Source organism: Thalassophryne amazonica, chromosome 8, assembly GCF_902500255.1.
Source record: "Thalassophryne amazonica chromosome 8, fThaAma1.1, whole genome shotgun sequence".
NCBI lineage: Eukaryota > Metazoa > Chordata > Actinopteri > Batrachoidiformes > Batrachoididae > Thalassophryne > Thalassophryne amazonica.
The window spans coordinates 109,107,777-109,135,449 of NC_047110.1; the positions used below are offsets into that span (position 1 = coordinate 109,107,777).

A 27,673-nucleotide genomic window follows, 5' to 3' on the forward strand; every position below is an offset into this window, starting at 1 on the left:
GGGCGAATCCAGATGGAATGGGGGTGTGGGGCAGGGATGTGCCCCCCCACAACACCCCTAGATTAAAGGTCCAGTTTTGAAGTCGTTTTTTTACTACAACTACTAATACTACTTATAATAATAATTTCGACAAGTAAAATGTTTACAGAGAATTTAAATGTTAGAAAAAATTTAATAGTTACATTTATAAACAATGTAGGTTAGAAATTTCAAGTTTTACTGTTACAGTGCTGTCAACAGTTAAATATGAGGTCAAGAAAGAGGTCTTTATTTTACTTTTTATAAAACAAGTATTTATTTTCATTGAAGTCAAGAAAGGGTGACTATAAAGTGAGTTTTGGCAAAACAAGTATCATTGTCATGTTGAGGTGGCAGAGGGTTGTTGTCGGCAGCTGGGGAAAGTAACTAAAAAAGTAACTAGTAATCTAACTTAGTTACTTTTCCAACTGAGTAATCAGTAAAGTAACTAAGTTACTTTTTCAAGGAGTAATCAGTAATCAGTAATTGGATTACTTTTTCAAAGTAACTGTGGCAACACTGACCAAACTAATAATAATAATAATAATAATAATAATAATAAAAAACATAACTTATGCTCCACAAAATACTGCAAGTAAAACAAGGTTGCTTTTTGAACCAATTTGTAATCACTTCAGCCTCATTATGAGTCCTTTGGAGACTTCAAAGATTGTAGCATTTATTGTTTTTGAGTTATCATGTTAAGAACCTGAATGAGCTGGACTTTTTTACTGCATTTAACAGGGTGCATGCGTAGGCTGCTGCCATAAGTTAGGAAAAAAAGAAAACCTGTGCAAACAGGATCAAATGACTGAATTCTTCTCAAAACACATGTAAGAATATATGTCCATTTTAATATCAAACTACAAACCTGGATAAAGAATATTTATTATCTGTATGTAAATTCCGTTAATTAGTATTACAAAATGTCCTGCTTTAATCGCTCTTGTCGCGTGTTTAGAAAAGACTTAGTGAGGATCTGCGAGGGCCATCGGGCCGTCCTGCTGTGCAGTCAGATGCAGTTTGATCGTCATCCTGTGGGGATCTGCAGGGCTGCTGAGTGACAGGACCCACAGTTGGGTCAGAAAGATGAACAAAAGAAAAACAAAAAGAAAAAAAGTATGTTGATGCTTTGCAACATCTCCCCAAAGATCAAATTCTGCTGAACCAGCAATAAACACCAATCAATAATAACAATTAAAAACACAAATTTCCAAAAACGTGACTGTTGCAACCTGTTGACCTTTGACCCCGAGGTACCCATAGCAGGAGGCCCGACAGGCCGGCATCATGCCTTCAGCTCCGTCCCTCAGGAAACACGACAAGTTTATCATCCATCCATCATTACATCACAACGCACTCACGTGCCTGCTCACTGGCGCCCTCTTTGTCTAACACGTATAAAAACGTCTGGTACAGTTAATGAGAAAATCTGTACATCTTATAAAACGGTTTGTGTTTGCATCGTAGTCGTTAAAAGAAAATAATAAAAGACGATGGAAGAAATCTTACAACAGCTTGCAAAAATATATCTCCACAACATTTTCAAGCGTCCTGATTTGTTAACATGCACCAAATGTTGCGTTCGCGCACAACACTTTTGCAGACGTTAATTAATCTCGGCCCCGTTTGTGTTCGTGGCTGTTCGAGAAAGACAGCGACATCGCGCACGGTGCAGTAAGTATGTCCCGGCATAAACGTGAGTAGCAGAGTAGTAAAGACAGTTACGACGGTCATGTAGCGAAGCCACCGCCGATCGCAACGTTTTTCCTGAGTTGGCTTAAATGGCAAAATAACAAAAACACAAGTGCACTGTCCCGCGCTTTCTCTCTGTTTCTGTCTCTCTCTCTCACCGTCTCTCACAGCCTCGCTCTCTCACTCTACTTATTTTTCTCTCCCGCCACATTCAGTCGCCGTCTATCACTTCCTGTCCCCTCTCTACCAACCGGAAGCTAACAATGCATAAACTTTTATCGGTGTGATCCGTCCGGAAGCAGGAAAAGAGACATCATAAAGGACATTTCCTCAGAAGGTCATGTGACTGCTGAAGCTCGCTGAGGGCCGCCAGAGACATGAAGCAGCTGAACGTCACATCACGATGTCTGATGGTGTAATGGCCACTTAGTACGGAAAAGGAAATCTGTCAGATATGCAGAATTTAGGGGAAATAAACTCCTGATCATTGTTTAGAAAATAAGAAAATGGCTCGCTGTCAAATGTTTCTTTTTTTAACGTGAATATATGAAAAAATGGCGAAAACAACATTTGACTGTGGCGGCTTTAGGGATTTTGCTTGGTAAAGACCTTCAGTGATGTCATCCCTCCCTCGTTACACGAACAGTTATAATGGCGTCTTTTGTGACGCATCAATTCATCCTCAGACAAACCTGAGACATAATAAATGAACATCCAGAGAAAAATGCTACTTATGTGTACTGACTGTGTTTTCTGTCTCGGCTAAGAGACGAAGGCGGCAGCCGTGTTTGTGTTCGTCCGTGTTTGTGCGGCGGCTGTCCGCTGCCTTTGCCGATCTTCTCACTCTGAGGAAACGTCCTTTGTGAACCTCTGGTTTCGCTTGAAAACAATGATTTCTCCATTTCTTCACTCTGCTTGTCTGAATGATCAGAGGAGTCACATGACTCAAAACCTAAACAACACGTGTATGCAAACAGTGGCATGCTAAGGCTTGAGAACACTCGCGCTTTTACACAACTCAATGTCTTTAATGATGGGAAAAAACTCTTACACACAAAAGTCAGATGTGTGTACGTACGTGTCCACTTTGACCAGCCTGTTGCCTACTACCAGTAACCATATCAACAGCCCCCCACTCTCTCTCTCACACACACACACACACACACACACACACACACACACACACACACACACACACACACACACACACACACACACACACACACACACACACACACACACACACACACAAAACTCCCCTTACAACAGCCGAGAACAAAGCTCAGTGATCAGTGTTAAAGGTCAATATTTGAGATCAAAGATCAGTGATCAGGATTAAAGCTCAAGAGTCAAGATCAAAGCTCAGTGATCATGATTAAAGGTCAACAGTCAAGCTCAATGCTCAGTGATCAGGATTAAAGGTCAACAGTCATGATCAAGGCTTTGTGATCAGGATTACAGGTTAACAGTCAAGATCAAAGATCAGGATTAAAGGTCAACAGTAAAGATCAGTTATCAGGATTAAAGCTCACCGGTCAAGAGCAAAGCTCAGCGATCAGGATCAAAGGTCATCTGTCAAGATCAAAATTCAGTAATCAGGATTAAAGGTAATCAGTCAAGATCAAAGATCAGTGATCAGGATTAAAGGTCAACAGTCAAGATCAAATCCATTCACCAAGCAACTCTTCCACCGCATTTAATCAATATTAGATGTATAACTGGTGGCACAAAGTTGCACTGTGCAGTTTCTCCAGTCACAGCAGAGTTGTCTGGGTGTCTTGGTGTCTTCCCTTAGTCGTCTTGTTCGTGTACAGTCGCTCAATTTGAAAAGTGCCGACTCCAGATTCACCGTACTGTATTTCTCAATGATTGATGGAAATGAAGTCCAAGACATATTCAGAGACTTTGAACTGTTCCATTATTTTGTTTTGATCACTTTTATTGATCTTACAGTATGTGACTTGTTTCCACTGAGTTATAAGGCTGCAAATTTTTTTGAAATCTTACATTAAAAAAATTGATGGCGTAAAAAAATATTTAAAGTGTAAAAGCACAAAGATCTCAAACATGCCCATGCCACTGAATGTGTGTGTGTGTGTGTGTTCCTCTGACCAGCCCGTGACTTGTTCTCTTCAGGCGTATGTTCGGCCAAATAAAGATCATATCAGCAGAACTGATTATTTAGTTGGATTAATATCATAGCACAGAACCACTTGGCAGCAGGTGCACACCATCAGCGCATCAGCAGCGCAATCGGTCCATTTGGACTCGGACGTGGATCCGCAGCGTCCACAGGACACTCGCCAGAAGCAGGGCGGCGGCACTCCAGTGGTTCCATTTGTTGGTTCCAGTTTCATTTAGTACAAATTATACAAAGTGAGTTCACTTTACTGAATTATTGTTTGTTGATTGAGAAGAATAAAGTGATAATATAGAATAAAGTGAGAGCAGATGGTCTCTATGGTCATTAAAATGAGGGCATTATGTAACATTCATATTCAACCAGCCATGAATCGATAAAAGCATCAGTCAGACATGAATTTGTGCTTCACAGCAGGGAGCTGCTCCGAAGAAAAGAAAAAGAAAGAAAACTGGGAGTGAGCTTCTCCACCTTTGGAAACAGTCAAACGGTAAAACGGCTGCTGGTCGGCGCCAACAGCCACAATGGAGCCGATCTGCACCGGATACGTGTCAGATGTGCACGTGCTGTTCCAAATGTGCAGCGGGATGAACGCAACAAAAAAACACAACAAAACAGAGCAGACGGGTAAAGTGTCAGTAAAAAAACAAAACAAAACTGTTTTTCATCAGAAATTAAAAAGCAGGCTGGTGTGTGTGTATGATGGCGTGCACAGGCTGATTTCAGTAGTTGCAGCGTCCCTAGTGGTCAGAAGTGGATTTTCAGGCCGACGTCTGACCGCAGATGTAAAAGGTTACAGGGTGAATTTAGCTCGCAGCGGTTTAAGTCCTGAGGCCCGTCAGCGGGCCCGGTTCTGTATTAGAATTTCTCATCAGGGATGACTGTGTTGAAGGGGTGATCCCAGAATGTGGAGGTGATTCCAAAACCTGCAGACACCAAAACAACAACAAAAAAAACAAAACAAAACAAAACAAACAAACAAACAAAAAAAAAAAACACAGCTCACATCAGCCAAATTACAGATTTAAAAAAAGACTAAGTCAAATTAAAGACATTTTAGCTTTTCAACCCTATACTCTTCTGACGGGTTTCAACAGCATCTTTTCTTTAAAATGAAATAAAATAAGTAAATAAATAAATATAATTAAACAATTTTGAAATCTTAGCCTTGATGAGTTTGAATGGCATGTTTTCTTTCAAATAACTAAATAAATAAATAATCATAAAAACATAAAATTCAACCATTTTAGACTTTGAACCCCAAACCAGCGTTAACTTTAACAGTATATTTTGGTTTATTTTTAGTCACAGCCTTGACAAAAAATGTAATTTAGTTTTACTCACAATTTAGTTGCTCGATAGTTTTACTTTTACTCGACTAAATATCATAAGATTTTAGTCAACGAAAATCTCTTGTAGATTAAAATCTTATGATAGTTATTCGACTAAGACTACATGAAAACATAAAACATTTCAGATGATGAAATTATTACTAAAATTAAACAGTTTAGTCAAGATCATGACTAAAACAAAATCAAAATATGCTGTCAAAATTAAAACTGCCCATACCCCCAACAAAACAACAAGAAAAATCCCACAAACAAAAGTCAAAATCACACCATTTATCTTCACCAGAAACCATAAAAACAGAAATTGTAATTGTGTTTTGTAATTGCCAGCGGCCCTTGAACTAATCGTGTCAGGACAAATAACCAAATCTAAGTTGATATTTCAACAAAATCACTTGATTCTGCCTAATTCAGACCCTGTGAACCCTGACAACACCTTCTTTTTTTTTTTTAAACACTGATCTTGTGGGAGTATGGAAAAAAATATTGTGTACACAGATTTCATCTTTTTAAAATATTAATCAAATAAATTATCAAATGATTGATGCCTTGACAGTTCTTTGATGTGGTCCTCACCTGCTCTCTGGTGCTCAAAGTGATGTTTGATGTGGTAGGCCTTCAGACCGTACAGATAGGAGCCTCTCTTGGGCGAGCCATAGTGAACGTAGTAGTGGATCATATCGTACACCACGTAGCCGCAGAGCCCACCCACGAACACAGACATCCCCAGGGCGTCTGGGAGGACGTAGTGGAGGGCCGCGTAGAAGCTCCCCACCACCAAGGAGGCCAGACCGGGAGGGAAGACCAGCCGAGAGCCATCAAACGGAGACTGTGGAGACACGGCAAAACCACAATGAAGTCGATGAAGCGACGGCGTAGAAAGAAACGTCCTCGAATCACTAAATCAACAAGCTTGAATTAATGTTTAGCACAAATTAGCGGCGGTGTACCTCACATTGTCCACTTCTACAAATAAATACATAAACGTTATTACCCTGAAGCCTCCTGAGCGTACGGCTGCTGTACGTCAGCAGCAACACACATTTACCTCCTGTACACTAAAAAGTGCGCGTCGTGTTTTTTTTTAGTCTCTGGGAAAATCAGCTGATTGATGGATATTGTGACTAGAACATGTAAAGAATAAAAAAATCTATTTACACACAGTCTGTTGCCTGGCAACAACTTCTAATTTTAGTATTTTTGACAATAACAGCTGCTTATCATGTGGAACATTGTGTGTTATTGATCAGAGCTTTTTTTAAAATTGTATAAATGTTAAACAAAGAAACATAGTGTCGAACAAACTGTTGAGTTTTACTGTGATTTTATTTTAACTGCACCAAAGAATCAAATGGCCTCGATGGTAACAACAATCAAAGAGCACTCAGTGATGTCGTGGGAGCGAGTTAAACACACAATTTCAATAATATGGAGATAAATTTGAGTTAAGAGTGAGATCAGTATGAGATAAGGGTACAGCAGTCCTGATCTGACTCATTCAGGTGAGTCCCCGGGTTCAGACTGAGCTGTAAGACCCGCAAGAGCCACAACATCCTGGAATGAGTTACAAAACTTTAAGATCAGCTTCTAGGCATCATTTAATGAATTTAAAACAATGATTGTGAACATTCCTGCTTGACTTTACCTGCTGGCTCTGGCTAACTACTGATTACTGATGTGTGTACTGTATTAACTTATCATTGTCGTGATAATCCCTCAGTACTGTCAAAAATGCTTCTTTTTTCGGGGGGGCAACGTATGTAAGTTGCACAAGAGTATACAGTTAGTTGCATCCTTTTCAGCTCTTTTGAGAGAAATGTTAAGATGGAGAACCACACCCCGCTTTTTCTAGGTCAGGCTCAAAACTTTTCAGTCGCCCTTTGTACCTATTTTGTTAACATGCACATTTGACAGAATATCTCAAAAACTAATTGAGGAATTTTAGCAAAATTTTGCACAGTAGTTAAAGCCCACCCAAGGATGAAAGCACTAACGTTTCAGGTTCAGAGGTGAAAAGCCAAGGTCACATTGCAAGGTCAAAATTTAACCCCAATGCAAAAAGATCAGGGGAACATTTTCTAAGAGCTGTAACTCGTGAATCGGAGGCTAGTATTAGAGAAAGAACAGGAAGTTATACGTGTGTTTTGAAAATATATAATATTGAAATTGGGTAACCTTGAAAGTCACGATCAAGGTCGCTGTAGCTTTGATCATTTATAGTGGCTAAATAGTGCACAACATAATTACTGTTAGACATGGATAGGAACTCATATCTAACTTGACCTTGAGTGATCTTTAATCCAGTCAGGGTCAGATTGAGGTTGCTGTAATGACACAGAACATATTCTCACCACTGACCCAGTACTGGGGGAGGTGATGGTGTGGTGGTTATAGTGGTGGGTTCAATTCAAATCCCCGTGAAACTGGAAAAATCACACTAAGGCCCCTTGGCCAAAGTTCCTAAACCCCAAGCTGCTTGCATGGCAGCACACTCCCTGTGGTGTGAGTATGCATGAATAGGTGAATGTGTGGCATCACTGTAAAGCGCTTTGAGTGCCTACTTCATATGGAAAAGCGGTATAGAAATGCAGTCCATTTATCCTTTATGGCGGCCAGCTTTGCACTCGCTATGTAGTACGGTAACCTTTATTTAAAACCCTTTCTTCTTCTTCTTCTGTGGTGTTCTGGGTGTACCTTATGGTGCTGTCCGTGCAGGAGAAAGTGTAGCATGATGAGGTAGTAATTATGGGCTGGTGGTTTCATGTGAAAGACAAAGCGATGGATGCAGTACTCGATGAACGACCACAAAAACCAGCCAACCAGAAAAAGCACAGGGAACATGTACTTGTGTATCGGGACAGAGAAATCTGGAGACACAAACACACACGTGAAAAAGACATGAATGCCAACGATGGATGAGGACACACACGGGGAACTGTGGGGGCAGATTAAAAAAACAAACAAAAAAAACTATGTGGTTGTTACCTGACGTGATGACTATCCTGGTGGTTCCTTGTGCCAGGGTTGTGTAGCAATACCAGCTAAGATAGAAGACAATAGGAAGCCACACCACCGGAACCCAGTACCTACAAACACACACACACACGCTCTTTAGATCTTTGATTCTTTTCAGTTGTATCATGTGGTCCAGAGGATGGAGGAGCAGACGACTTTGGAAACATTTCAGCAGTTGAAGTGAACATCTGACTCCTGAAACATGCACATTTGACAGAATATCTCAAAGGTTGGGTCTGGGAGCTTGCACCGGTGATGCGCATTGTTGCATCCACCACACTGCCGAATCACCCCAGATCCAGGCAGAAAACCAACCACTTGAAAGTAACCATTGATCTGCTGCAGCTCAGTGAAACGTGGGCATGTCCTTAATCTTCTCTAGCTGTGGGGTCCTCAACACTGAGGTACCTGCATGCTGGATCATTCACAGAGAAACGCACCTCATGACCTAAATATGGTCCCTGACGTTCCCTCATCCACGTGTTTTTGCATCAAAACTGTGAGCACATTTATGTCTCGTGTCTTATTTGTTTAGTGCAGGGGTGGCCAAGTTCGGTCGCGAGTCTTTCATTGGATTCAAGTGTGTTGGAGCAGGGAGACATCTAAGAGTGTCAGGAAGGTGGCTCTCGAGGACCGAACTTGGTCACCCCTGGTTTAGTGTTTAATATGTGAGAAAACAGTGATACTTTCTTACCAGGAGGTCTTGGTGCTGGCCTCCAGCAACGGGTTACCAAAAAGCCGAATGGGTCTGTCGACTGGCTGGTGAACCCATTCATCATATTTCTCTCCAAGGTGGCCCACCTGCCATGCCAGGGGCTTCCGCCAGTCCACCAAATCCTGTGCAGTCAGAAAACAGCACAACAGAATGCAGAGCCATTACAATCTCTGCTCTGACCGAAGCGCTGCACAGGAGCAGGTCAAAGCAGGAAGTGACTCCAAGGTGTGTGTGTGTGTTTACAGCATGACATCAATCAGTGTCATCAGGCGTACTTCATTATCAGTTAGAGTCCAAAGGTCGCACACAGAGCTACATTTACAGACGTTTCCACACTTATGAGCCGCGCTGGTGTGAAGACAGCATCAAATGAAGGTTCACATTGGGTTTGTTAACCCTAAATGGTAAATGGACTGCATTTATATAGCGCTTTTCCATCTGCATCAGACACTCAAAGTGCTTTATAATCAGTGGTGGGCACAGATAACCAAAAAATTAACTTCAATAACAGATAATCAGATAACTGAAAAGTTATCTTCGATAAAGATAAAACACCCAAAAATGTATCGGAAGTCACAGATAACCGATAACTTCCAATATTATCTCTGACACATCTACAATTAGTAGTAGAACAAATTTAACAGCGTATAATAATATTAAAAGTAAAAACAGACCCCAACAAAGTCATGCTGACTTATGGTTTTGATTATAAATATCATTAATACCGATAGAATAACTCCATTAATGTCAATTACGTCATTTGTACAAAGTTAAAATATAACATATATCTTTTAATGTTGAGTAATGCACTAATTCTGAGGTTTTGTAACAAACAGACAGATCGCAAAGGATTCTGGGTAAAAGTGCCTCTTTTTGGAACGAGGTGGAGGGGAAGGCGAAGGGCTACAAATCCCTCTGTTTGGAGGGGTAGGAGGAGCTTACTGCTGTCTCTGAAAAAACAAACATGGCGCCGAAAGAGCCGCACAAATGAACCGGCTTTCATTACAAATTACGCTGTTTAGAAAGTTATAACTTGCCAAAAAACTTTACAGGCAGTTGTCTATGACAGCAGCGTGTATGCTGCTGGATGCATGTTGCGTATGTTGTCGTTCTGAAGAATATCGTAACGTCGCTCGTGCGCTGCGTTATAATGCATATACACACGAACGTTGCGATAAGACACTTTTATATCTCACAACGGAGAAAATTATGATAAAGTGTAAGCACGTTAATTTGTATGTTCATAAATCTTTGGATAATATCAATCCCTGCTGTTGGATTTCAAGGTCTGTAATGTGTGTGTATTTTGTAAACAAACGGAGCCCTGAACACACTCATCTAATAAGCTTTCAGGCAGAAAATGAAAAGTTTCATCAATGGGAATAAGTTGGAAAATATATACACACATGTATATGTGTAACACATAACCTGACGTCCTAATAGACTGATATTATTTGTCAAGGAAATTTCTAAAGGAAATAAGGCTGGATGCAAAAAATGGGAGAATTTGAAAAATAAGGTTGTAATTCCATTAAAAAAGTGAAACTTGTATAATGTATACATTCATTGCACACAAAAAAAGCCATTTGCAAAGCCAAAAAGTTGATTTGACAATCATCTGACACAACCAGGGTCAAAATAAATAGAACACTGCTATGTACTGGTTCCCACACGCTTAGTGAACACTACTGACCAGTAGATAACAGTAGAGGCCTTGAAAACAAAATTCCAGATACAGTAATCCCTGTCTGCTACATTTAAAATTCATGGAATTTAACAAACGCAAATAAAACCAACATCTATAAACGCAGAGAATATATTCAAGAGAGTTTTAGGCACTAGAGTTTAATGCTGTTGTCTGTGGAGCCTGAACAGAGTGTCTGAAATGCATTTGTCCTGTCGTGATGTACTGAGATTACATCATCCTACCCAAAATGCATTGTGGGTCACAGGATGTGCTCACAAAACCTTAAAAATTAGCACATTACTTTAAAACTAAAAAATATATATCTGATATTTTCACTTAATAAAACTCAGACATGACAGTAATTTTAAATAACTTGTCCAAAATTTGTTTGGTTAAATCTGAACCATAAGTTAAAAACGTATGCCTCTGGATGACTTAGGTGATATCGGGAGCCTTTTGGTGTGGTGTTAATGGAAATGTTTTTTTCTCTTTTGTCTGCACATGACTGAAATGCTTTTTATATAAGCGGCTCTCTTCTATTTGCAAAGGTTATGGCTGTGTGTCTGTTACAAAACTTTTAACAGGTGAGTGCTAAACTAATTTTAAAAATGCTTGTTGCTGTTCAGTTTTGTTTACTGGTTTAAAAGTTATTGGACAAAGATTAATCGGAAGATAATTGGTCCGATAATGGTTTTTAAAGTTATCTAAAAAGATAATCCGATAAAGAAAACATTATCTTAGATAATTATCTGTTATCGGATTATCTGAAGTGTGCTCACCACTGTTTATAATAATGCCTCACATTCACCCCAATGTGAGGCTGCTGCCATACAAGGTACTCGCTACACACCGGGAGCAACTAGGGGATTAAGGACCTTGCCCAAGGGCCTTTAGTGATTTTCTGGTTAGGCTGGGATTTCAACAGAGGATCTTCTGGTTAAAGCCCAATGCTTTAAGTACAAGACCTTCACCTCCCCTAAAATGAGAGAAACCCTGAGTTTGCTAACAATAAAATGAGGGAAACTCTGAGGCTGGGTTGCACCAGTGTGGTTTAAACTTTAATCTACATTTAATCTCAGTTTACTTTTTAGTCATGTTGCACCAAACTTAAACTTAGTTTAAATTTAGTTTCCACTAATCTCTGGTTAAATCTAATCCATGGCTAATCTCATATTTAATACCCCACTTAAACTTAGATTAATTGTGAGTCTGTTGCACCAGTGATTTTAACCCAAGGATAAACCTGGATTGCCTGTTTAATATAAACCACCCCTGGAGGAGGTTTAAATTAGTTATTCGGACAACATGGCTGCTGTTATTCGTCTGCTTGAGTTACAAGATTGAGTTCCACAAAGAAATATTCGAGATAGGCTAAACCCTGTTGAATTCTACAGCAGGATTTTGCCTTGCTTTTTAAATTCTTCCAGCAGCCTTTCAGCTGAAACTTGTCCCTGGCCTCCTTTATTCCTGTTGCCCCATTGAATCTCTCTGTTAATGATGCCCACGCCTGCTCCTTCTTTTCTGTCATTAAATTATCAGTTTTTTTGTCCTCTCTAATTTTCCCAAATTCCTCCATTAGCCCTGCCAATAAATTTTTTTCAAAAGAAGAAAAACTGGATGCCCTTTGACGAGGTGCCATCTTCATTGATGCCATCTTCACTGCCCGAGTGATACAATGTAACAGCCGGCACGCGACAGTGTTTACAAATATATCAAACAGTCCATTCCACAGCACTGAACGCAACGGCCAATTATATTATTATATAATTCAATGTGTCATCGTTTGTTTGTTTACAGTCAATGTTAGTTGTATGTTTTGTCTATTTATGCATACATTTGACCAATCCCATTAATGGCGGCTGATGAACATATTTAAGTTTATTTTAATCCTTGATTAAACCAGTTTAGGTAATCCAGGTTTAAATTTAAGACGTGCAACACATCTCAGATTCATTTAAACCCAGTTTAAACATGGATTTACTAAATTCAGTTTAGGCCTAAACTAGGTTTAATTTAAGCTATGTTGGTGCAACCCAGCCTGAGTGTGTTAACCCTGAGATGAGGGAAACTCTGAGTGTGTTAACTGTAAAATGAGAAAAACTCTGGGTTTGTTAACCATAAAATGAGGGAAACTCTGAGTGTGTTAACCCTAAAATGAGAGAAACCCTGAGTTTATTAACTGGAAAATGAGGAAAACTCTGGGTTTGTTATCTCTAAGATGAGTGGAATCCCGAGTTTGTTAACCCTAAAATGAGGGAAACTCTGGGTTTGTTAACCATAAAATGAGGGAAACTCTGAGTTTGTTTATCCTAAAATGAGGGAAACACTAAGTCTGTTAACCCTAAAATGAGGGAAACCCTGAGTTTGTTATCTCTAAGATGAGTGGAATCCCGAGTTTGTTAACCCTAAAATGAGGGAAACTCTGGGTTTGTTAACCATAAAATGAGGGAAACTCTGAGTTTGTTTACCCTAAAATGAGGGAACCACTAAGTCTGTTAACCCTAAAATGAGGGAAACCCTGAGTTTGTTATCTCTAAGATGAGTGGAATCCGGAGTTTGTTAACCCTAAAATGAGGGGAAACCCAGGGCTTGTTAACCATAAAATGAGAGAAATCCTGAGTTTGTTTCCCCTAAAATGAGAGAAAACTCTGAGTTTGTTTACTCTAAAATGAGGGGAACTCTGAGTTTGTTAACTGTAAATAAATTATGGAATCATGAAAAACAAAAGAACGCTCCAACACATCACTTTTTGCAAGGAATGTATTCACAGTTTTTGCTCTATGGCAGGATGCATTATCATCTTGAAATATGATTTCATGGACTGCATTTATATAGCGCTTTTCCATCTGCATCAGACGCTCAAAGTACTTTACAATTATGCCTCACATTCACCCCGATGTCAGGGTGCTGCCATACAAGGCGCTCACTACACACCGGGAGCAATAGGGGATTAATGACCTTGCCCAAGGGCCCTTAGTGATTTTCCAGTCAGGCGGGGATTTGAACCGAGGATCTTTTGGTCTCAAGCCCAACACCTTAACCACTAGACCATCACCTCCCCCATCTCATCATCCCCAAACATCCTTTCAATTGATGGGATAAGAAAAGTGTCCAAAATATCAATGTAAACTTGTGCATTTATTGATGATGTAATGACAGCCATCTCCCCAGTGCCTTTACCTGACATGCAGCCCCATATCATCAATGACTGTGGAAATTTACATGTTCTCTTCAGGCAGTCATCTTTATAAATCTCATTGGAACAGCACCAAACAAAAGTTCCAGCATCATCACCTTGCCCAATGCAGATTCATCACTGAATATGACTTTCATCCAGTCATCCACAGTCCACGATTGCTTTTCCTTAGCCCATTGTAACCTTGTTTTTTTCTGTTTATGTGTTAATGATGGCTTTCGTTTAACTTTTCTGTATGTAAATCCCATTTCCTTTAGGCGGTTTCTTACAGTTCGGTCACAGACGTTGACTCCAGTTTCCTCCCATTCGTTCCTCATTTGTTTTGTTGTGTATTTTCGATTTTTGAGACATATTGCTTTAAGTTTTCTGTCTTGACGCTTTGATGTCTTCCTTGGTCTACCAGTATGTTTGCCTTTAACAACCTTCCCATGTTGTTTGTATTTGGTCCAGAGTTTAGACACAGCTGACTGTGAACAACCAACATCTTTTGCAACATTGCATGATGATTTACCCTCTTTTAAGAGTTTGATAATCCTCTCCTTTGTTTCAACTGACATCTCTCGTGTTGGAGCCATGATTCATGTCAGTCCACTTGGTGCAACAGCTCTCCAAGGTGTGATCACTCCTTTTTAGATGCAGACTAATGAGCAGATCTGATTTGATGCAGGTGTTAGTTTTGGAGATGAAAATTTACAGGGTGATTCCATAATTTATTCCTCAGAATTGAGTGATTCCATATTTTTTTCCCTCTGCTTGGTCTAAAAAAGTAACCGTTACTGACTGCCACAATTTTTTTTTCCTGATTTCTTATAGTGTTTCTTAAAGCCAGAAAGTTGCCATTTGCAATGACTTTAGTTTTGTGTCATGTCTGTGATCTGCTTTTTTTCTACAAAAGTAAACAACTGAATGAACATCCTCCGAGGCCGGTGATTCCATAATTATTGCCAGGGGTTGTAAATGTCAACCTAACCTGGTCAGAAGCAGGTTTTCATCAATAAACCCTGAGTTTCTCTCAGTTTCTGCCCTCTTACAGATGTTTCACTGCCTCATTCATAAATCTGCATTGTCTTGTGAAGAATGGGTTTTACGTTTAAATACTTTAACTTACATTTTGGCATCATCTTTGGAGTACTGAGTAGTTTTCTTCCAGCCTCCGCCTTCTTTCTGTTGACTGAGTAGAAGTCAAATTGTAATTTAAATAGGCCTATTTAAATAAGGAAACAGTGTGAGAATGTGTGTATGAAACATTTTCCTGAAGGTGGTTCAGTTCGGCTGCTCACATTAGAATTCACACTGTATTTTGTTTACTGTTATATGTCAAATATGAGCCGTAGTCTAACACCTTTCAACTTTATAGTTATATTTTATTTGCACCTGCTCTCATGTTCTGTTTTCATGCTTATATTTGATTATGTTCATTCTACCTTTTTTCACATGCAATATTATATGTGTGATTAAATATTAAACACCTAAGTTGCCCATAAGGGTAAATTGATTCAGTACATCTCACTTTTGCCAAAGCTTAACTTCTCAAATGAATAAACATTCGAGATCTTGCCACACATTTGAGCAGCTTTTGTTGCCACCTAGTGGGAGATGTGAGCATTTCAGGGCTTCTGGTATATTTTCTACTTGTCAAACCCAAAATTCACTAAGAAAGGCATTTATAAACATCAGAAATGCAAGCTTTTGCACACAATGCTTTGGCCTCCCAGTATTCACTCACTCGCTCATCTTCAACTGCTTACCCCAATTAAGGGTCATGTATAAAAAATTTTGAGAGCTTTACAATTCTTGAGTTTTAAGATATGAATGTTTGCCAGAAGGACGTACAGAAGGATGTATTTTCTCCTGACAAGTACACCTTTTATATAACACCTAAATAGATCCCTGTCATTTGATTGATGATTTGTATGTCACATGATATTGATCATTTGTCCCATTTGCCATTTTGTTCCATTTACCGTGCAATTTTGGTTCCATACGTTTTGCACCATTGCACTGTGGCCACCTTAACATAAAAACACAACATATTGCTCACTGAATGGAAAATTTCATCTTTCATCTCATGAAATATTCTTCCTGTTGCGCTCATAAACATTCATTATTAGTAAAATAGTTGTGAATGATTCTAAATAAGCATACGCATTGACTTGAGCAACAGTTTTTAATCCAATGCCGTTTGTCACTCTGTTGCAGCTGCAACTGTGTTGTGCTGAAATTTTATTATGTAAAAAAAAAAAGTATTTAATTATTTTTGTTATTGGTTGCTGTGGTGAATCCCAGTATCGGTGCTCCATTAACACTGCCTTTTGTGCATGTGCTTAGCTCAGAGCAAACCTACTCTGAGTTGATTAAACTAATTCCAATCAGCTGTTCCCTCACCATTGTACAAACTGCAGAAGTCAGCTGGATGAGACAACAGATTTTTAGTTTGAAGCTGAGTGTCAGAGTTGTTCGGACCTGAAAAGATTAACAACCCAGTTTACACACAGAAATGATCACGCAAGAGACACTGAATTTCTTTTTTTCCTGATCAGGAGAGGGCAAACGAGGAGCTCCTGTTGTATGGCTGGGGGGGCCTGGCTGCCTTTTTGTTTCTGTCTTTTGTCCTGTCTTTTGTTTTTCCTTCCAGGTGGCTTGCATTTGGGACTGAGTGGCTGTGTAGCTGAGTTTATCAGGACCTCACCCTGATCACCTGAGGCTGATCACCTGCGGCTCGTCAGGACTCACAGCTGTGGTGCATCTACATGGATTGGAACATGGTGGCATTTAAGACTGGAGTACACAGTGTGTATTTGCCAGAGACTCGACCTTGTGACCAGACGGGTGAGATCGTCGTCTCGGGAGCCATCTCATCATCAGTGGATGCAGAGAACGTCCAGGTTTGATGTATGGTCTGTGAAAGAGGAGGGGGTGAGGTCTCACGCTCGTCAGCACACTTCCTGAGGTACGTTAGATTTTGTGACTAACATTTATACAGTCAGTAAATGTGGTGTCCCTCACACCTTATTATATTGAGCTGTATGTTGGTCGTGTAATCAGCTTCCTCTGCAGTGGAGTTTTGTGAACTGGGTGTTCCATGCCTGCAGGGTGGGAAGCTGATTAGTAATTAAGCCAGGAAGTGTTTGCTGTTTGTGCACCTTTGAGCGTTCTCTCTGTGTGTTGAGTGTGGACTCACATAATGATTCCTTCTTTCACAGACTCGGTTTGTCGCGGCCACCTGGGGGGTGTCTGCGGGGTCCTTGGGTCCGGGTTGGTTCTGGCTCCGGACCGTTGGCGCTGCTGGGAGCGCACCGCAAAACCACCACGCCAGACCGCGCACTTTTATATTTTTTCATAGCACTGTTATGTTCATTAAACTCTGTTATCCTTTGTACCGTGCTCTGCTTATTTTATACTGGGTCCTTCAAACGCTGGTCGGTTCTCCGGGCTGCGTCCGACACATAACAGCTCCTTCAAGAACTGTCGTCTGCTCTGAAGGCTCTGCCCATTTGTTTCTCCTTTTTATTGAATATAGTTACATACAAGCATATAGGAGTGACAATATTACAAAACAATGGAAAGACACAAAGTCTGGTCTCACATTGATATGAAAACTGTTATGGCTTTGAACCCTCAGTCTCCTAAGCTTACCATAATGTCCAGCCCTGAATCGGTGTTCCGGTTACAATGCTCTTTCCTCAGGGCTGAACCATTAATTAAAGGTGCACATCTGCGCTTAGCAAAAACATGACCCTAGCAAAACAGTCTGCACATGACTAAGCCAAAGATCATCTGCTCACTTTCTCGTGTGGCAGTTTTAATGATCACTTGAACAGTGATTGCTTTGACAATGATTAATTATTTAAAGGAATAATGGTACATGAACTCTCACACATGCATACATGTATATATGAAAAATAGAGAACAGAATCAAAGACACGATCACAGAGAATACATACAATACAAGACATTAATATTTGATAATATATATTGACAATATAGAGAAAACCCTGTCACTGAGGCATTGAAACTGTTGAGGAAACTTGAAAGGACGACTCAGAAAGCTGCAGACAAGAGAAAAGCCTACGTCTGAGATCCAAGGTCAAAGGTTACAGGGCAGAAAAGATTCCCCAAAAAGAATCTCACATGAAATGAGAGCTCTTTAAGCTAGTTCACTAAATGAGTCCCCCGCTGTACCAAACTAGTTAGCATGTATTAGTAGATACTAACTGATTGTCCGCCCCTGGGTGAGCTTGATTCAGAGGCTGAAATGAAAACTTCATCTTCACCAACAAAGCTATCACCTACCACCTCTCACGGATTCCAGAGAACTGTTAGGCTGCAACTGAAGCTGCCTCAAGAAGAGACAGCTGCTTTCAGTACTACTATTAGTACTATTATTATGCTACCACTACTGTTACATGTAAAAACGAAGAGGTAAAAAGTTCAGGAAAAAGAAGAGAAAAATATGACACCAACCTTTTAGCACACTTGCTGATGATGATGTACTACTGCGACTACTACTACTATCGTGCACAGTAGCCTATGTCACACCCCGCATGTCAAAGTATACGTGTGCCAAGTTTGGCTCAATTCTAAGGTGCCGTTTGGAGAGCAGAGGGACACACACACACACATAGTTGTCTCCATAGACATTATATACATAGACTTCTCATAACTTGCTGCAACGTAATCCAGCGTTGCCTCCATATTGAATGGGTCTCTTCAAAACAGGCTCACATCAGAGTCAACCAGAGTCAATGGGGAGTGAGCAAATTTGTCTGTATTTTGTATTTTGTCCCAGCAGTCTAAGTCTATAGCAGCATAACTAAGAGATGGTTCAGGATCACCTGATCCAGCCCTAACTATAAGCTTTAGCAAAAAGGAAAGTTTTAAGCCTAATCTTAAAAGTAGAGAGGGTGTCTGTCTCCCTGATCCGAATTGGGAGCTGGTTCCACAGGAGAGGAGCCTGAAAGCTGAAGGCTCTGCCTCCCATTCTACTCTTAAAAACCCTAGGAACTACAAGTAAGCCTGCAGTCTGAGAGCGAAGCGCTCTATTGGGGTGATATGGTACTATGAGGTCCCTAAGACAAGATGGGACCTGATTATTCAAAACCTTATAAGTAAGAAGAAGAATTTTAAATTCTATTCTAGAATTAACAGGAAGCCAATGAAGAGAAGCCAGTATGAGTGAAATATGCTCTCTCCTTCTAGTCCCTGTCAGTACTCTAGCTGCAGCATTTTGAATTAACTGAAGGCTTTTCAGGGAACGTTTAGGACAACCTGATAATAATGAATTACAATAGTCCAGCCTAGAGGAAATAAATGCATGAATTAGTTTTTCAGCATCACTCTGAGACAAGACCTTTCTAATTTTAGAGATATTGCGCAAATGCAAAAAAGCAGTCCTACATATTTGTTTAATATGCGCACTGAATGACATATCCTGATCAAAATGACTCCAAGATTTCTCACAGTATTACTAGGTCAGGGTAATGCCATCCAGAGTAAGGATCTGGTTAGACACCATGTTTCTAAGATTTGTGGGGCCAAGTACAATAACTTCAGTTTTATCTGAGTTTAAAAGCAGGAAATTAGAGGTCATCCATGTCTTTATGTCTGTAAGACAATCCTGCAGTTTAGCTAATTGGTGTGTGTCCTCTGGCTTCATGGATAGATAAAGCTGGGTATCATCTGCGTAACAATGAAAATTTAAGCAATACCGTCTAATAATACTGCCTAAGGGAAGCATGTATAAAGTGAATAAAATTGGTCCTAGCACAGAATCTTGTGGAACTCCATAATTAACCTTAGTCTGTGAAGAAGATTCCCCATTTACATGAACAAACTGTAATCTATTAGATAAATATGATTCAAACCACCGCAGCGCAGTGCCTTTAATACCTACGGCATGCTCTAATCTCTGTAATAAAATTTTATGGTCAACAGTATCAAAAGCAGCACTGAGGTCTAACAGAACAAGCACAGAGATGAGTCCACTGTCTGAGGCCATAAGAAGATCATTTGTAACCTTCACTAATGCTGTTTCTGTACTATGATGAATTCTAAACCCTGACTGAAACTCTTCAAATAGACCATTCCTCTGCAGATGATCAGTTAGCTGTTTTACAACTACCCTTTCAAGAATTTTTGAGAGAAAAGGAAGTTTGGAGATTGGCCTATAATTAGCTAAGATAGCTGGGTCAAGTGATGACAGATTGATCATATTTAAGATCAAAGCATTAATTAATGGTAGGGCTTGCTTGAGCAGCCTTTTAGGAATTGGGTCTAATAGACATGTTGATGGTTTGGAGGAAGTAACTAATGAAAATATCTCAGACAGAACAATCGGAGAGAAAGAGTCTAACCAAATACCGGCATCACTGAAAGCAGCCAAAGAGAACGATATGTCTTTGGGATGGTTATGAGTAATTTTTTCTCTAATAGTTAAAATTTTATTAGCAAAGAAAGTCATGAAGTCATTACTAGTTAAAGTTAAAGGAATACTCGGCTCAATAGAGCAACAGACTCTTTTTCCAGGCTAAGTGAAGATCTTCTAAATTAGTGAGACGCCATTTCCTCTCCAACTTACGGGTTATCTGCTTTAAGCTGCGTGTTTGTGAGTTATACCACGGAGTCAGGCACTTCTGATTTAAGGCTCTCTTTTTCAGAGGAGCTACAGCATCCAAAGATGTCCTCAATGAGGATATAATCTATCTCACTCACAGAGTTTAGGTAGCTACTCTGCCCTGTGTTGGTATATGGCATTGGAGAACATAAAGAAGGAATCATATCCTTAAACCTAGTTACAGCGCTTTCTGAAAGACTTCTACTGTAATGAAACTTATTCCCCACTGCTGGGTAGTCCATCAGAGTAAATGTAAATGTTATTAAGAAATGATCAGACAGAAGGGGGTTTTCAGGGAATACTGTTAAGTCTTCAATTTCCATACCATAAGTCAGAACAAGATCTAAGGTATGATTAAAGTGGTGGGTGGACTCATTTACATTTTGAGCAAAGCCAAATGCAGTGTTGAGGCTGTCATTCTCAGCATCTGTGTGGATGTTAAAATCGCCCACTATAATTATCTTTTCTGAGCTAAGCACTAAGTCAGACAAAAGGTCCGAAAATTCACAGAGAAACTCACAGTAATGACCAGGAGGACGATAGATAACAACAAATAAAACTGGTTTTTGGGACTTCCAATTTGGATGGACAAGACTAAGAGTCAAGCTTTCAAATGAATTAAAGCTCTGTCTGGGTTTTGATTAATTAATAAGCTGGAGTGGAAGATTGCTGCTAATCCTCCCCCTCGGCCCGTGCCACGAGCGTTCTGGCAGTTAGTGTGACTCGGGGGTGTTGACTCATTTAAACTAACATATTCATCCTGCTGTAACCAGGTTTCTGTAAGGCAGAATAAATCAATATGTTGCTCAATTATTATATCATTTACTAACAGGGACTTAGAAGAGAGAGATCTAATGTTTAATGTTTTAGTCTGTGGTGCAGTTGAAGATGCTATATTTTTTTTTCTTTTTGAATTTTTATGCTTAAATAGATTTTTGCTGGTTATTGGTGGTCTGGCAGCAGGCACCGTCTCTACGGGGATGGGGTAATGAGGGGATGGCAGAGGGAGAGGTGTGTAAGACTTGTAAGAACTTGTCCTCTGCATTTAACTAATTACGCTAAGACACAATCCAACCACTAGGAGCAGTGAGCAGCCACAGACCAGTGCCCACAGACCAATTCCAGATGGAGAGGTGCCACTTTTGTCAGGAGCAGACCCTAATGACGCCTGTGTTCATAGTCATCGGAAGAACTCCGCAATGAAAAATGAAAATCACGATAAGAGTGAGGCTTTATGTATGAAAAAGAGCTAATATCAAAAACTAAATGTAATGGTTTTCTAATTCTTTTTTTTTTACCTTTGAGGTTCTGTTTTACTTTCCACACTCATGAGTTACAGGATTCTTTAAAACTAAAGAAACACATTTTCACATTCGCACAAACACACGCATATATATATAATATATATATATGTATGTATGGAGAGAGAGAGACAGAGCTATGGATATATACCCTCTAAAAAGGAACTGCTGTCTTAACGATAAAAGTTGATGTAAACATTTGTAACAAATTGACGTAACAATTTGCATAGGTTTTCTTAAGTTACTTCAACTTAATTATTTCAACTTTCAGCTGAGTTAATGCCACAAGACCTCTCTAGTGATGTTGAAATAACTTTAGTTAAGTTTAAATTGCTGTGGGCTGCCTTTGTCTTGTGTGTAGTTTGTTAGTTTTCCCCCAGATGGTGCACTCTGAGCCGAGGAGCACCTGCTGCTCATCATCGACAGACATCCAACGTTCATGAGCGGCTCATCAGCAGCAGCTTACTTAAACCCAGACTGTCAGCTCATTCACTGTTAGATTCTTGCATTGCATCCTGATCGTGAAGCTTCCGTGACCTTGACCTCATCTTTCCTGCCGCTTCCATGCGCTCTGATGTCTGAGCTCTCCGCAGCTCGTTCCAAGGTAACCTGGCCAACTCTAATTTCTGCATTAGAGCTTGTTGATGTTTTTGGTGTTCCCAGACACTCTCCTGTGCGTCTTCCTTGTCGCACACGTTCCTGGCTCCCACACCACATTCTGCACGACGTCACTGTGTAACTCTCCGGCTCTCAGCTACAGAGTGCGTAGCTTTGCCACGCTTCAGTTCTGTGAGATCCCATTCTCACCCTGCCCCTGTTTGTGACTGTGCATGACTAAGAACTGTTTCCAAAAACTGGCTCCTTGAACTGTTCCAAGCAGTAGAACCAAGAAGTATTTCCAAGAACTGTTTTCCCAGAACTCTATGAACTCTGATATTGAACTACTAAAATCAAGTCCTGCTTAACTGGAACTGCATCACAAGACATGCAGCACCTGACCTTTGACATCTGAAGACATTCATGAACTGTGAACGATTCCTGAACAGCAAACCTTATTTCCTAGACTGTGAACATTATTTCCAGAACTGTGAACATTCCTGTTATAAACCTTCAGTGAACTGTGTTATTAAAAGCTTCAGTGTTACGAGTGCAATCACTCACCTCCCCTCTCCTTCTCCTAGTTCCTGTTCTCAGCTCTGTGCGTCCCACGTGGCCCCGGCTCCAGTCCCATATACTCCAGGATTTCAGTACTCTTACAAGACTGGCTATGGGGAACCTGCAGCTCCCTAATTTCCACTGCTATGAGTGGGCTGACTCTCCACTCTGCAGGCACCCCCAACGCAGCATCATTATTTATCCAGTTATTGTAAATAAAACTTTTCGTTCACAACCAGTTCTGTTCGTTGCTCCCAGCACCTGAGTTCATCACCTGTACCGGTCTGGTCCCGTCCGGATCTCTAACCATAACAGAAATAACTTTAATAAATCTATGCAAATTGTTACATCACTTTTTTCGTTGAGACAGCGGTTCATTTTTTTCATTTTTTAGATGCTTCGTCATCATCTCATGTTGATAAAAACTGATTCAATCTGCTGTGTGGGCCACAGTAGATCTTCAGAGTCAGTGTGCTGCAGTGTTCTTAAAGTCAGGAATGGCTAGACAACAGAACCTAAACAGTAATCATTACAAACTAAGATAATTTACACTATGTACACTAGTCCACTATGAAAACCTTCGAGAGGGTGTTGTGAAAGTTGTGATGGTGCTGGTTTGATGAAGCAGAACTGAAAAAAGATCGCACATTTAGTTTCCTATTTCAAGAAAAAAAGAAGTGAAACTGGCTGTCAGATGATGCTGTCAAAAGGACGTACGTGTGACAAGCGTAGGAACATCCACGAAAGATGTGTCTCTGTCTTGAAACAATGTGGAAAGGTCAAGAACCCATTCAATCACGAAATATATATATATAATTATTTCACTCTGATGGAGTTGATGTGTGGTGTATGATAATGGAGTTGATGTGTGGTGTATGATACAAATTAGAGAAGAGGAAGAAGATGAGGATCTTTTAATCATGTAACTGTTGGCTTCATCAAAGACCACATCACTAAAAAGTGGAGTGAGTGTGTGAAGCTGTTTACTGAACGTGTCAAACCGGCGTTCGGAGGAACTGAACCCTTTCACTTTGACGGACATCACCGTAACAAGTTGTCACGTAAACATCACATGTGGCTGGAAATGTGATGTATCATACTGTTTGATGGCTCCGGTCTGGAGTCTGGCGTGTACCATGAGATATACACAAAAACAACAACAGCGTCACCGTCACGCGGCCTTAGTATAACCTGAACAAAACCAGGGCGCTTCCAGAAAACCTCCCAGCGTTCATCTTCATGTAGAAGATGTTCTGGATTTAGGTATTCTGTATTTTTCACTGTCTGTAAGAAAGCAAACAGCAGACATCCGCTAAAAACGCAGGCCAACAGCAACATGGTATGTCAACAATCTGCCATACAAGTGATAAAGGATGGGATCTTCAGTGACATCACATCTTGTTTATAGTCAACACCAACTACTGCATCACCAAAAAACTCCAGGACTCCTTTAACTCACTCGATGCCATTGGCTCTTAATCGCGTCTTTTCCGATAGTAATGCTCAGCGCCAAAGACGGTTTTTTCTGATGATAAAGGAAAGTCTGAAGTTTCTTTTGGTATGTTTGCTGTTGACATGGACATAGAACTCAATTTTCTATGGGTCTTGAAAAAACACTCAAATACTGAAAAAATCCTGGCACTGGGATGTACTGAACTTTGAAAATGGCTGGCACTCGAGTTAAAAACCACCTGAAGATTTTTGGTGCAATGCACTAGTTTGTTGTGATTTTTGTATCATGTCAGGTTTTGTCGGATGTGCAGTTTGTAAAATGTCCTGCTCTGTTTTTGATGCTATTTCACTGTGACACAATAAATATCTAAAAGGATAAATAAGGAAAGTAGCCATGATCATATGCATATGTCGCAGACATGAACGAGCGAAGCTCTTCAGCATCTCATCATGTCATTTAGGTCCTTCAGACTTTCTTTTTTTTTTTTTTTTTGAGTAAATGCTTCAGGGGAGCATTATCATGGCTAAAACCTTTCAGCCAAAAGTTTCTTTCACCAAAACATCAAATCTAGGCTTTCATCTCAGATGTACTTTCTTGCAAATTGTACTTGAATGTTCAGATCTTCTTTTTAAGAAAATCCTCCTCAACACCACTTCATCAGGAAACTGGATTTTAATATTTTTAATGAATTTATATCAAGTTGTAGATATTTGCTTTCAGTTTGAGTTTAAGGAAGATAACTTTAGATAACTTTACTTGTGTCACTGGTGTGTCACTCAGACAGCAAAATTAAGAGGTTATTTAAAAATAAGTCCTTCAGAAAGCAAAATTAGGAGGTTACACAGGTTTTATACAGAACAGAGGAGGAGTAAATTACCTGTATTTCTTTCAGCCTGAGCGTCTTCACGTTATATCTCATGAATCAACAGCTGCCTGCTTGTTTAAAATCACTAGGGAAACGTATACACATAAGGCAACCAGAATTAAAGAAAAAAATGCTACTTTTAATAACCTGGACCTCATTTCTGTCATAAAATATGGTCATTTACTCACAATATAACTTTGGTGTCATTTGGGGTCTGTGAGTCAAACTTTTGTTTTTTCTACTAAGGTGGATTACAACCTTTTGTGATACACAGCACCAGCTACTGGACAGGACGAACCTAGCAATAAATATGTGTCACTGATTTCAAAATGCAGCTCTTTTCAACCACACGTGCAGTGCCGTGACATGTCAATCATCAGTGTCCAATCAGATTTCAGGGGAGTCCAGTGTAACCCTGGCCTCCGCTCTAGCTCCGCCCATGCCAGGAAGTGTTCAACATTTGACATTTCCTGTTTCAATGTGAACTTGCCATTGTATTCCTTTGAGATTCCATGAGATCTCGTCTGTCAATCCAGGAAGTGTCGATCCAAGAATTGTTTGACATTTAACATTTCCTGTTTCACTGTGGACTCCCTGTACCATGAGCAAGCTTTGCGCCACTGCACATCGCTTCGATCGTATTAATACACGAAGAGGTGGGGGTAAAAATAGAAACAACTTAGTAACATTCAAATAGATAATTTCAATGAATAATGTTAAAAATAACAAGAAATCACATTTCTGACATTGTTTTCAAAACAATTTTTACAATGGTGAAAACCACCAGAAAATAACAAGAATTAAATTCCGGCTTCAGTTTTTCAGAACAATTCTGAAAAGGTTGAAACCACCAAAAATAAGAATCTAATTTGTGACTTCAATGTCAAAAAACATCAAAAATGTGAAGAATCAAATTTCTAACTTCCAAGTTTTCGGAACCATTTTCAAAATGTAGAACCACGCCTCACACCCTATGACTGCTGGGATAGGTTCCAGCTCCCTCGTGATCCTTGACTGGAATAAGCAGGTATACAAAATAAATGAATGAATGCATGAAAACCACCAAAAAGAGGAATCAAATTTCTGACTTTGAAATTTTAACAAATTTTTATACTTATCAAAAACGGAAGAAATTAAAGCCTGAAAGACATATCACTCCATAACTTACCAGAATCTTAATAAATACATAAATAAAAGTAAATGTGGTGAAAATCTGCCTTTTTTGTTGTTGTTGTTTCTGAATTACCAGGCTGCACAAATCATGACCTGTGACGAAACTGCAAAAACAAAAGGTTGTTATATGTGACAGTTGGAAGTAGTTCAGGAATCCAGTCAGGGAGGTGCAGCAGTCAGTCCATCTGTCACCTACATAAAGACAAGCTATTGTGTTTGAAGCAGGAACGTTTTTACATTCTTAGGTTTCCACAAATCATCGTGACTTTGAGTCTTGACTATCGTGTGGCTGCATTCCACATCCTTGAGGGATGAAGCATTGCATCATGGGATTTCTTCTTCTGCAGTGGTGGAATTTTGCACTTTATGAGGTCATTTAAATAAGATATTAACAGTAAAATACAGTAAACTATACAACAAATAAGTTTTTACAGGCAGACACCCTGATTTATTAGCTGCAACCAATTTTTTTGTCATGGTCTTTTTAAATAAGTTGCTAAAATGAATAAAAAAAAAATAACAATGGTTACACAATTGCATACAACAAAATAATTGTAGCAACAATTAAATTCAATGTGCATATATATGTAAAAAGAAAGGTCTAAAGACTGGAGGAGGAAAAAAAACAGCTGTATAAAGATAAAAAATAAAAATTAAACAACAGCCACCGATTCTTCAGTCCAATAGTCCAAAGAAAAACACGACCCACAAACCTTCACTTTTAAAGCGTAAAACCACAAATGTTTGTCATTTTAGTTTGGCAACTCATTTATTCATTGGCTCCAAACAGGTTCAGCGGCTGTCATCACGTCTTCACCCGCCCACTGGCACAAACGCCGGCGAGGCTCCGCCTCCCTCACAACATGTGCAAACAAAGCTGAATGTTCTGAAATCACTACAGCGGTTTCTCCTGGAATACAAGATTAACTGTCAGGTAACGCGTCAGTGAGCCGCTCCCCGCCAACACGCCCATCACCCGCCAAGGCTGTCAAAGGGCACCCAGAGTCATGTCATCATGGCTCCCGCCGTGTTCTCTGGAACAATCCGGGTCAGCGTGCAAAACTCACAAGACCTCCTTTAAACATTAACACGTGGAATGCAGCTGAGTCTCATATACAGTCCGGTTCATAAGTATTTGGACAGCGACCGTTTCTGTAATTCTGCCTGTTTGCACCACTACAATATAAGGATTATTATGACTACAAATAATCACTTTTACAGCCAGTTTTGTCATTAAACTCATTACGTACGAGGTCTGTGAGAAAAGTATCGGACCTTTTTATGTTTTTCAAAAACCA

The 27,673-nt window shown here is 39.8% G+C and overlaps 1 protein-coding gene across 1 annotated transcript in view; it reads right to left on the minus strand.

The window, feature by feature from the left end:
- Positions 1-889: 889 nt before the first annotated feature.
- Positions 890-27,673, minus strand: part of LOC117514985 (fatty acid 2-hydroxylase-like) — a 31,684-nt gene continuing 4,900 nt past the window's right edge. Inside the window, exons 3-7 of the mRNA XM_034175546.1 lie at positions 8,912-9,054; positions 8,188-8,288; positions 7,897-8,069; positions 5,779-6,031; positions 890-4,779 (exon numbers count right to left, since the gene is read on the minus strand). Coding sequence (XP_034031437.1) covers positions 4,712-4,779; positions 5,779-6,031; positions 7,897-8,069; positions 8,188-8,288; positions 8,912-9,054 — 738 coding nt within the window. The 3' untranslated portion in view covers positions 890-4,711. The remainder of the gene's footprint in view (positions 4,780-5,778; positions 6,032-7,896; positions 8,070-8,187; positions 8,289-8,911; positions 9,055-27,673) is intronic.